At 46.6% G+C, this 11,456-nt stretch overlaps 1 protein-coding gene across 1 annotated transcript; it reads right to left on the reverse strand.

Annotated features, from left to right (window-relative positions):
• Positions 1-2,957: 2,957 nt before the first annotated feature.
• Positions 2,958-5,746, reverse strand: LOC119310805 (tonoplast dicarboxylate transporter-like). The gene is made up of 6 exons (XM_037586423.1): positions 5,192-5,746; positions 4,629-5,115; positions 4,241-4,284; positions 4,039-4,134; positions 3,424-3,934; positions 2,958-3,324 (listed from the first exon to the last, which is right to left on the reverse strand). The coding sequence occupies exons 1-6, from the start codon at positions 5,645-5,647 to the stop codon at positions 3,290-3,292; spliced, it is 1,629 nt and encodes a 542-aa protein (XP_037442320.1). The 5' UTR covers positions 5,648-5,746; the 3' UTR covers positions 2,958-3,289.
• Positions 5,747-11,456: the final 5,710 nt, after the last annotated feature.

The following is an 11,456-nucleotide window of genomic DNA, read 5'->3' on the forward strand; positions in this document are numbered from 1 at the left end:
TTACTCTGTGGTGTTTGTCCACGGGAGGGGAAGTTGCATGTCTACCATTAGACACGCAACTGCAAGTGTCGCTCCTGAATGCAACTACATGTCTCCAAAGCGATTGTAACTCTATGGTCTGTGGTGTTTTGTCAGGTTGGTTGCACTTGCATGTCTGCCACTAGGCACGCAACTGCAAGTGTCGCCCCCGACTGGAACTTGGGCGAAGGGATGTCGACCAGTTGCATGTATGCAGCTAAACCTTCAACCGCATGTGTCACAATCAGCCCGCAAATGCGACCGATACAACGAGACTGCAATTGTGAATTTTTATTTTTATTTTTTTCAACTTCATTTTTCTTTTCCTTATCCTTTTCTGAGGAAATTATTCTTATCAACTACTCTAGCTTAATTAATTAAGAACAGTAAAACTGAGCTAATCCCAGCCTCCTCACGAATTAGGCATTTCTGGCCGTTTGATTTCGTTTGTTAAACGTTCCTGGCTGTCCGATCTAAAGTTGATACTACGTTCGCCGTGAACTGGGCCTAACCTCGTAAGGGCAGCTGCTCCCGTAGCTATTTTGGAGCCCTGTGGTTAATTGAGCCATTTTTTCCTGCTCGGCCCAAGGCAGCCAAGGCCCTCTCCTACAAGTGCTCCCCTTCTGTAAAAGAAAAAAAAACTCGCTCACACGAGAACGAATCAGGGGCGGTTGACAGGATGCGACGGGCGATCGACTCAGCCTTAATTAACACAATCATACTTCAGTTTTCCAGCAGGCATTCATGCCTGGGGCGACGTCTCATCTGCACACTTCAGTTTCCAATTGTTGCGTGTATATATGCTTCCTCCCTGGCCACTCTTCGCTCACCCTCTCTACTCCAGCAGCACAAAATATTAAACATCATGCTTGGGTAGATCTCCCTGTGTTCTTCCTTATGCGTATGTGTCGTGGAGATTGCTGCCCCAAGGTGAGCACATCAAATCTTATTTGTAGTATCCCAGTTCTTGTTATATATGATAAAGATGGTGCATACCAATTCTTTGGTTTTGATCAAGATCTGAGAATGGCATATGTTCCAGCCTCCATGTGAAAAATTGTTTAACTTTCAACTTATTCAGTTTGGTACTTTTGTCCGTTCAATGCTTATGTGTTAAGCTGTGTATAAGTAACTGTTTACTTGTACTACAACCAATGCTAATTAAGCTAAAGGTTTTATGAGTCGGTAGTAGGTAGAATTGTTTTGTGAAAAGGGGTAGCAGGTAGATATGAACTCATGGAATGTTTTTACAAGTATGATTTCATCCTCTCCGATGACTAACGAATATTAAGATTTTTAGTCATATAAAAGAGCTATGACATCTTAACTGAAACAAGTAGATAGGATACTATTTTTTGACCTTCATCTATGTCATCCTAAAATCTGTTCAGGACAACATGTTACTAAATAACTAACACATATATTTTGAAAGAATGTAGGATGCATTTCCATATTTCCTGATGGTGCACTTTTTACTGTCCTAAATTTCTTCAGATTTAGTTTCATGTAATTTAACCCTGACATATTCAAGGTTTTCTGTTTAATATTATCGATTGTTCATTTCAATGCAACTAGTTGTATACTTCACACGCACAAAAAATGGACGATCATCTCAGAACTTGATGATTTTCAGAACCTAATTAGATTGGGCTTGTACAAGAACAACACTTGGGGACTTGGAATGTCGGTTGTAAGCTCGTCCACCCGTGTTTGATCCACATGGCCCAATCACCTGAAATTGTTGTTGCTTCCAGATAACGATTTGTTGGCATGAGTGCATGGTTTTAAGCTCACCCGCCCACGTTTGATCCACAAGGGTGCATCTTCTACCTAACAATGTACACGGAGGGAACGTTCCCCTTTAACCACGTTTTTTATGTGTGTTTCCAGTCACTTGCGTGAATGAAGTTTGCCTTAGTGAAAATATGGTACTGCTTTTTTGCGTGATGCGCTTTGTTGCTTATGAAGGGGAGCTTCATGGGTGCTGAAAGGTTGCAAATTATACAACTACCTTTATGCACCTTTAATCATGTTACCAAGGTTCACATGGATTTAATTTTTTTTTCTCTCTTTGAACAGGCTGAAAACATCAAGTTCACCTTGGAGCAGAAGTTGGTGTTTTTGGCTTGAGAAAAACTTGTGGTGGTAGACGATATAACTCCAATCAAGACTGAACTTCAAATGATCTGCTTCAGAACAGATGCAGCAGCAGTTGACATATATTAAAGCTTACGATTTTACTGATGGTGTGGCAGGGGGCTAGATCAAAGTTCTGTTGATGTATGATTGTTTACTTTTTAAAGGTCTCTTAGCGTGCTTGATTTGGCAGTACGGCTTGTAAAAAACACATGTGAAATGTTTGATGTCTTTTGAAGCCTCGCACTTCAGCAAGCTAATTGCAGATCTTTATTTTGCATAAAGGTCGGAGTGAGCTTTGTATTTATGAGATTGCATGATACATACTAATTTTTTTTAGCATTAATTCATCTTAAAGGAGTCTGTTACAACAATATATAATTAATACTCTTCACTTGAACATCTTGCCCTCGAATTTTGATATTTACTTCTTGGTAATTGTAACCTCAATGTTAAGTGTACTATCTTATTTCTGCAACTCTTATAAGTATAATTCCAAAGCTTCGAGTTCTTGTTAATAATACACTGATGATTTGGTATTTAAGTACATACTATCATTAAATTGTAATAATGGATGGGCGCGGCAACGCGCGCCTTCGATGATCTAGTGCAGCAGGATGTCGCGTCGAATGTTTTTGTCCATCATCACCGGGAGTGATAAGATGACAGGGAAAGGTGTCAACAATAAAGGCAATGCTTGGACGTTGTGCGACTTGCTACTCATCATGCAATTGGTTATGGAGTGGCAATCATGCGATACGATCATGCTCCTCATAGTGGAATTGTTTATACAGATCTTGATATGCTCATCATCATGGAGCTGTTTATATATAACCCAATTACACAGTCTGCCTGTGATGTACTCCTACATCCAAACTCTGCCTTGTGGTTTCATTAGATGTGCACCAGATGATTTCGGTATATATATTCACATGGAAATGGAAGCGCTCGATACAAATTAGGTAGTAGATACTGAAAAGAATATGACCCCATACCGTTCATGAGGCAATGACACTGACTATACACTGTACAACAACCTCAATAACCTCCTACTAAACACTACTCGTCGTATTAACCTACCTGCAGTCTAGCGATTGAGATGTTCAAAAATTCCAACTGAATTTCCAGCACGTTCCTATACCTTCTGGTCCATGCCAAAGACCGCAACACCTGCATCACATCAAGAGAACTACCATGATTCAGTGCCAGAGTATATAAAGAGTAGTATAGCTCTGCAGATTATTTTCTCATCACATGAAGAGAACTTACCAAGCGTTGGCAACAGGACCGTGAGAGCCGCGACGCCGACGATTTTGATGGGCATGCCGGTGACCACCATGTCCTTGATGGTGACGTAGCCGGTGCTGAACCCGACGGAGTTGCCGGGCGACCCGGTGGGCAGCAGGTAGGAGAGCTGCGCGCCGACGGCGCCGGGCACCATGAGCAGCAGCGGGTGCACGCCGATGCTCCTGCCCAGCTCCGCCAGCAGCGGCAGCACCAGCGTGGTGGTGGCGTCGTCGGAGGTGAACTCCGTGAGGAGGCCGCTGAAGACGCACGCCACGGGCGCGACGGCCAGCGCCGGCGCGCCCCGCAGGAAGCCCAGCCACCCGGCGAGGATGTCCGTCAGGCCGCTCGCCTTGAACCCGTCGGCGATGGCGAAGCCGGCGCCGAGGAGCAGGACGATGTGCCACTGCAGCCGCCGGCACTTGGCCCAGTCCATGAGCTTCTCGCCGTCGCCCTTGCCGCTGGGGATTATGAAGAGCAGCGTCGCCATCATGATCTGCATTGCGATCAAGATGGGGTGTCCCATCATCGAGTGAGTTCATGAGGCAGATTGATTGTCTCGGAAAAATGATCAGAGGAGATGATTCTTGGTGCACTTACAGTTACTGTTCCGTCCCCGACATTGCCGTGGAAGAGGACTGACCACCCAGGGATGTCGTCCGTCAGGCTCCTCGTCATCCAAAGAACAATCAGGCCCTGCAAAAGAGTTGGCCATTGATCCATTCAGTTCTGTTTCTAGGTTCAGGGGAGAAAAAGGCTAAGTAGAACATTTTACTGGATGAAAATGTACAACCAAACTTACCCCGAAAACGGCAAGAACCATCTTCTCTGCAAAAGCCATTGGACCTGGCCCAAATCAAAAATGGAGATCCCCATCAGATAACTAAACGCTAGTTTCGTTCCATGAAATGTTTGACCAAGAGTTCGTTTAAAATTCAAACTAGCCAGATCACAAGAACATATTGAATGCTACACCAGTCATTTTCCTAAGTGAGCAGAGAGAGAGAGGGAGAGCAAGAAAGATAGAGTGCTGCTACACAAACGACGCTGCATAGCCGATTTTGGGACGACACTGTCAATCAAACCATCCATGCAGAGGATAAACTGTAGCACAACCATTGGATGTAGTGTCGTCTCCAAATCGGCCAGCGTGTGTCGTTTGCTAAGTAGTTTCGAGAAAGATAAGGTACCAAGCAAGCTGAGCTCCCTCCTGAGATGGGTGCGGTCAAGGTAAGCGGAGAGTGCCCTCCCGGTGTTGTTGGAGCAGTACATGAGGCAGAGCGTGGCCCAGAGCGCCGCGAAGAGTAGGAGCGACATGGGGAGGCCGAAGGACATCCAGGAGCTGAAGGTGATGGGCTCCTGCTCCGGGAAGTAGGTGGACCACATCCCCACCAGGATGATGTTGGCGCCCGTGCCCGTGAGCGTGGCCATCCCACCGATCGCCGACGCGTACACGACGCCGAGCACCACCGCCTTGGAGAACCGCCTGAACTCGCGGGCGTCGGCGCCGGCGGCCGCCTCGCCGGGGAACCTCTGCAGGATACCCGTGGCCACCGGCATCATCATGACGGTGCACGGCGTGTTGTGGATCCACATGCTGATGAACATGGTGGTGCCGCAGATGCCCAGCAGCAGCAGCGCCGGCTTCACCGGGTCCCCGCAGAAGAGCGCCGTGATCTGCGCGCGGGCCGCACAATGTCAGTACGACTTTGAAAGAATCAGTCGCGCGGTGCTACTCCATGAACGTGCGTACGTTGAGCGCCAGGCGGCGGTGGATGTTGTAGTGCTCGATGGCGAGGGCGAGGATGAAGCTGCCGAGGACGAGGGAGATGACGTCGTCCATGTAGGCCTTGGCGACGGCGTCGGCGGAGGAGACGCCGAAGACGGGGAAGAGGAAGAGCGGCGCCATGGACGCGACGGCGAGCGGCACGGCGTCGGTGATCCACCAGATGAACACCCACGCCAGCACGCCGAGCATGTTCCGCGCCGCGGCGTGCCCGGGGCCGAGATCGACCAGCGCGCAGATCAGCGCGGCGGCCAGCGGGCCGGCCGCGATCGACAGGTACCTGTTGGCGAGCAGCGACGCGACGAGCGGCGAGCAGGAGGAGCGGTGGGCCCCGCCGTCCGTCGTGATGTCGTGCAGGGGCAGCAGCGACCTCGTGACGTCCTCCGACGAGCTCTCCCAGTGGCCGCCGCACCGCGGGTCCATGGCCGGCCGGTCGAATCCAAGAGATCGTTATGGCCTGCTTCCGTTCCGCCGTCAATGATCTGCACCCAGCCGCGCGCGCTCTTGGTTGCTTCTTGAGGTGTGGTGTCCAAAAAGTTTGGTTGTTCTTATAGGCGCGGGAACACGACGCTACTGTTCGATTGGAAACTTGGAACACCTCGTGATTTATTACTGTTCGAAAACGAAAGCAAATAATGCATGCGGGCAAGCGGCAGGTCCAAGTGTCCAAGCGACCAAGCTAGAGAAGCTTCAGCTCTGACAAGTCGTATCAGGCCGCCACGTCAGATTACATACAGAAATACGAACTACTCATCAAATTACTTATCCTACGTGACCATTTTCACCGCCATCCCCAAATCGAAGTTCCACGCCACCCAAAAAAATTCAGAAAGACGTACTGATCTTCCTAAAAATATAGAAGCACCGCTGCTTTAAAAAGATTGTAGTAATGATTGACGCATGTGGATCGATGTGGCGTCCAGATAGGCACGAGAACCGGATAAGACTCCTGCCGGGGCACCCTGGCCCGTGCCACGTACGATCGCGTCCCCCCGTGGAACCAGCTCATGAGGAGCCCAAGAGCTGGGCGCGGTTGGTGCTCGGACGTGGCGACCTGCCGGCGCTCGGCCGCCCGAGCCCCCGACGCTGACGGCGACGGGCATGCAGCTGCACGGCGCGCGCGCTCTTATCCGCGCCAGACATGTCGACATACTCAACGGTCAATACAAAAATACTAAGCGCACGTCAACACGATCGAGCAATTTTGTATTTCTCGCGCACGCCATGACGTGCCCCGCGCTGAAGTTTCTCCCCGTGTCCTGCCGCCGAAGTGCGCAGCCGCGGTGAACCTCGGCGGCGGCGGCGGCGTCTGGACGAGCCCGGCTGCCATGGGTAAATCGATCTCGTTTTCCTATCAATGCACGCCCGCAATGGCAGGTGCGTCGCCGCGGGTGGCGCCTCCCCGGGATGCAACCAGCAAGTGCGTGCGTTGCCTGGAGTTGGTCCCTGTCGCAATTGCGATTACTCATCATTGGCTGGTACGAGTGGCCGATCCGGGCAGGACGCGACCGCTGTCGCCGGGGTGGCCCGTCGCGCGGCGGTTTCCCGATCCGCGCAGGCTGGCTCGCTTTGCCCGTCGGTGCCTCGTTGCGGTTCCCGTGTTCGTACTTCGTAGCGGGGCTGGTCGACGAATCTTTCTTGTTTCAGGAGGTAGTGTCTGCGGTCAGCAAGCCTAACTGTACTGGCGAATCACGTCGCGTAGCGTCTCGCGAGCAGCTGCTGTCGTGTCGTGAGCGATGGAACGAGCGAGCTGTCTGACGCTGATTTGATTGTGTATGGATCCCAGTTCCGTTCCACCAATGCTGATCCGTACACGTTAGGAGCTTCACGTACACTAGGAGCCTAGGAGTAGTATGTACGCATGCCCGCGCGTCTTTGGCTGCAAATCATCGAGGCAGGCGTGAGAACGAAACTGAAGCTGGCACGAGAAGGTTCCAGTTCTCCTTTTTCACTCTGGCCTCCCTAGCACACGTGCACTGAATATTCCGTTGGACCGATTGATTGGGTGTGCCGCTGTCATGCTCAGCAACCACGATCCAGAGCCACGGTAGTGACTGATGTATGCGCTGCCGCCTTATCATGTCACCTAGCACGGTTCTACAGATGCATCTCAGTATTCAGTGACACGTCAACGGTGTGCTGCTGCTCAAGGATCCAGCTCGCCGGTCGGCGCGATAACTCGGGCGACGTACGACAAGTCCGAATCACACGTCCTGGACGGCTGGACCGGACTACGCCGGATGCGGCCTGCCCCAGGTCGCGCGCGCGCCCAGAGCACATCACCGGAGACGACCGCACGCACAGTACTACGCACAGGCCAAATCAACAGCGACCAACTTGGCTACGTACGTACCGGGTGGCAAAGCCCAAAGGATCTCCTCTCCTCCTCCTGCAAACTGCGCACGGCAGCGAGCTGGGCTCGAGATCGATTTGCTTTGAAGAAAGAAAAGCGACCTTGCCGCCACGAGTCTTCCACGCCGCCACCCTCCAGCGGCCTCGGTCGTCGGTGGTGAGGGGGTCACCGGATTCATGCGTGTGGATCTTTTTTACTCTCGTAGTTTAGATTTTTAGCTTGTTCATAGTCTTGACTTCGGTGACGGCGATGTGAGGGCTCAATAAAGTTTCTTCAGATCCTACTCCGGTGAGTCGATCGGTCCTATGTTTGGGGATAGATTTGGAAATCAGTCTGTTCAAGTAAGGATGTCGTGGCGGCGGCGATACCCTCGTGGTGGACATGTGTCCTCGGGTTCCGCCGTTGCGACGGCGTTTGCTTCAGCGCCGGCGCGGAGCTTGGGAGGTAATCCAGGAGCGGATGCAGATTGTGATCTGCATCGGTGGCATCTGAAAGATGGTGGAACGTGTGCTAGGTTTGTGGTTCGTGGATGGCAGGTGTGGTTTTCTCCTCCGGCGTCTTAGTCGTGTGGGGATGCCAGATCTGGAGTTTGATGTCGTGTATGGGGTGTTGCCTCGGTCTGATTCGTTCAACGGCAATGATCTCGCTCCTGGTGAGCCGCCTTGGAAGTCCGCAAAGCCGCATATCAGCGATGGAGCCGCTTCGAGCTAAGGTGTGAAGATGATCCGTCATTTTTTCCTTTTGGGGCTGCTATGGTGATTCCAGAGGCCTATGACTGGCGTTGGTGTCAAGTTCAGAGGTTTCTTTAGTCTTGATTGTAATTTTATTTCCTGGCTGTTGTTCCTTTATCTAAAGGCTAGCGTTTTGCTGTTTTTTGGTTTTGTCCGGTCGGTTTCTACGTGACTTATACTCCCTCCGTTTTTATTTACTCTACATATTAGAGTTGACTGAAGTCAAACTTAGTAAAGTTTGACCAAGTATATAGAAAAAATATAGACATTTATCATAACAAATCTATATTATGTGAAAGTATATTTTATAATAAATCTAATAGTGTTGATTTGTTATTGTATAGGTTAATATTTTTGTTTAGAAATTTTGTCAAAGTTTATAAAGCTTGACTTTGACCAAATCTAATATGCGGACTAAATAAAAACGGAAGAAGTACTATGTTTCTTATGATAACACGTATTACCATGAAAAAAGCGAGCCGGGCTCAAGAGTTCCTGGCGGGTGCGGATCAATCAGCCGAGTTTCCGTCGACCGGCTACTTCCAAGGAAATGCAGGTAAACTGGAGCAGGGCGTTGTTAGCGCGTGTGTTTCCTTCAAGCAAACTATTAGCACGCGTTTTCCAGGCTACGAAATAAACACGTGTTATACAGATGCTCTTCTCTTAGTTTCTCTCTCTGCAATCTCGTGCGATCCTCATGGTAATTATGTACGAATATTGTGCTCCCGTGTACGGCAGCGACAAGAAAACTACAAATAAACCGAGGATGATAAGATCGTGACGAGTCGTCAAATCCTTCACGCATTAAAAAAAAGTCGTCAAATCAACCATGGTGTGTAATGCCCCAGTTACCACTTTCTGGCTTTTCATTCTTCTGTTTTTGCCCTTTTCTATGTCCAAAAATTATTCGGCTTCAATTCCGAGAAAAAAAATCTTTTGAGAAAAATCCAAAATAAACTTTAAACTTACGGACGAAAGCTAAATCGCACCCTGAGCTTCTAACCTGAAAGCAGCACATCGAACTCTATGATCCCGTCTATTTTAAACCTTGAGCGGGTTTTCAAAGAGATTGTCGATGTGGCAGCAGGTCGAACCAGGATAGTTGGCTGCGGCCCGAAGCGACTAGGCTGGCCCATCAAGGCAAATCATGTTTTTCTTTTACGCAATGCGGGCGAAACATGTTTTTCTTTTACGTAATGCGCGACTTAAAAAATACAGACATATGTAATACTCTCAGGAAATCAAACATGTGATCTAGCACCGCTAAACTACCCTGGCTAACCACACTAACTGATGACTACTGATGATAAAAGAGCAGCGCGAAAATATTTAAGCACACAACGCAGCGTCGAGATTTGAAAACATTTTTTTTAATTGTCAACAGTTTTGAAATCCGAATATTATTAAAATACAAATATATTTTTTAAATTTTCAAACATTTTTGCAAAGATGTAAACTGATTTTGAAATTACAAATATTTTCTAAACATACAAATAAATTTGGGAAGTGTGAACAATTTTTGAAATCCCCATACATTTTTTAAACATGAATCATTTTTCAAACGTGAGCAATTTTGAACAATTATTTTTTAAATATGAAATTTTTGTAAAGTGAGAACAATTTTTTGAAACACAAATATTTTTAAACATAAACATTTTTTGAAAAATGGGAGCACGTTTTGAAACCTCAGCATAATTTTAAAATGCAAACACTTTCAAATTCGTTTTAAAAAAGGAACAAATTTTCAAAGTTTTTTCGCACTTTAAAATTTTGTTCAGTTTAAAAAAATCGTGTAAAATTATGTTCTTTTTTCAAAATAGTTTTCGCACTTTAAAAATGTTTGGAGATTTCACAAAAGGTTTGTGTTAACAAAAATTGTTTATGTTTTTTAAAAACTGTTCGTAATTCCAAAAGATTGTTCATATATATGCAAAAATGTTGGATTTTATTTTTTAGTAATATTCTCACTTTAAAATTATTGATAATTTTAAATGAAATGTTCCAAAAAATTGCAAAAAAGCGGTCTTCAAATCTCGGCTCTGCCATATGTGGTCAAACATTTTGTGCTTCTCTTTTTACACCAACAACCTTCAGTTAGAGTGGCTAGAAGGAGGACTTCTTTTGCTTTAAGTCACGAGTTCGTTTCTTTGGACCTCTTCTTTTTTGGTATTTTGACGTTGCATGTTATGAGAAAAACATTAGAAAGAAACTTTGCGCTTGGTGGGCCGGCCCAGTCGCGTCCAGCCGCAGCCGAAGATCCCGGGTTCAACCTAGGAACGTGCATGATGTTTAAATAGAACGGGATCAGAGAGTTTGGTGTGCTGATTTCAGGGAGTAGAAATTCAAGGTTTAATTTAGTTTTCGTCTACAAGTTTAAGGTTTATTTTAGTCTTTTTCCCCTTTCTTTCCAGAAACAAGCAGGTTGTAAAATGGAGCCTGTCTCTCTGAGCACCGCTCCTGTCCGCTCTTTTGTCCACTGGTGCACCGGCCCCTATATGGGCCAAGCTCAGTCGAACTGTCATTCTTGTTTTTCTTAGCGGTTTATTTATCTACAGTCCCTGTAATTTCACTATCTTTTGTTTTATTTTTATGGGTCGTCTGTTGTATTTTGAAGTCCTTTAAATGTACGTATGAAGATGATACTTTACTTATTTTTTTTAAATGTCGATCACACATTTATAAATGTTCATGGGAATATAAAAGTTTGTTCGTGCGGTTCTACAAAAATGTTCATACCACTCAATAAAATGGGCATGACAATTAACTGCAAAAATTTAAAAATATGTTCATGATTTTTTTCTAGAAAAATCATAATGTAAACAATTGTTCATGCAATTTGGGAAAAGTTGTACCATTAAGTAAATCATTCATGACAATTAAAACATATTTACGGGTTTAAAAAAGTACTCCCTCCGTCCCAAAATATAAGGACGTTTTTAACACTACACTAGTGTCAAAAGCGTTCTTATAATTTGGGACGGAGGGAGTATGTTCATGCAGTGTGAAGTTCTATTTGCACATTTTTTGAGAAATTACTCATAAAATATGAAAAATGTCCCATTTTAAATAATGTTGACATCACTTAAAAATGTTCACCTATTTAAAAATATATTCGTGAAGATAGATATTTTGTTCGCACAATTTTTAT

Source organism: Triticum dicoccoides, chromosome 5B (assembly GCF_002162155.2).
Source record: "Triticum dicoccoides isolate Atlit2015 ecotype Zavitan chromosome 5B, WEW_v2.0, whole genome shotgun sequence".
NCBI classification, from domain to species: domain Eukaryota; kingdom Viridiplantae; phylum Streptophyta; class Magnoliopsida; order Poales; family Poaceae; genus Triticum; species Triticum dicoccoides.

Excerpts from the sequence above, each read along its gene's own strand:
- LOC119310805 (XM_037586423.1), bottom strand. The coding sequence starts at position 5,647 with ATGGACCCGCGGTGCGGCGGCCACTGGGAGAGCTCGTCGGAGGACGTC. Across the intron at positions 3,935-4,038 it reads TCGGGGACGGAACAGTAACT|ATCATGATGGCGACGCTGCT; the intron begins GTAAGTGCACCA and ends ATCGCAATGCAG. Across the intron at positions 3,325-3,423 it reads GGTCCTGTTGCCAACGCTTG|GTGTTGCGGTCTTTGGCATG; the intron begins GTAAGTTCTCTT and ends GATGTGATGCAG.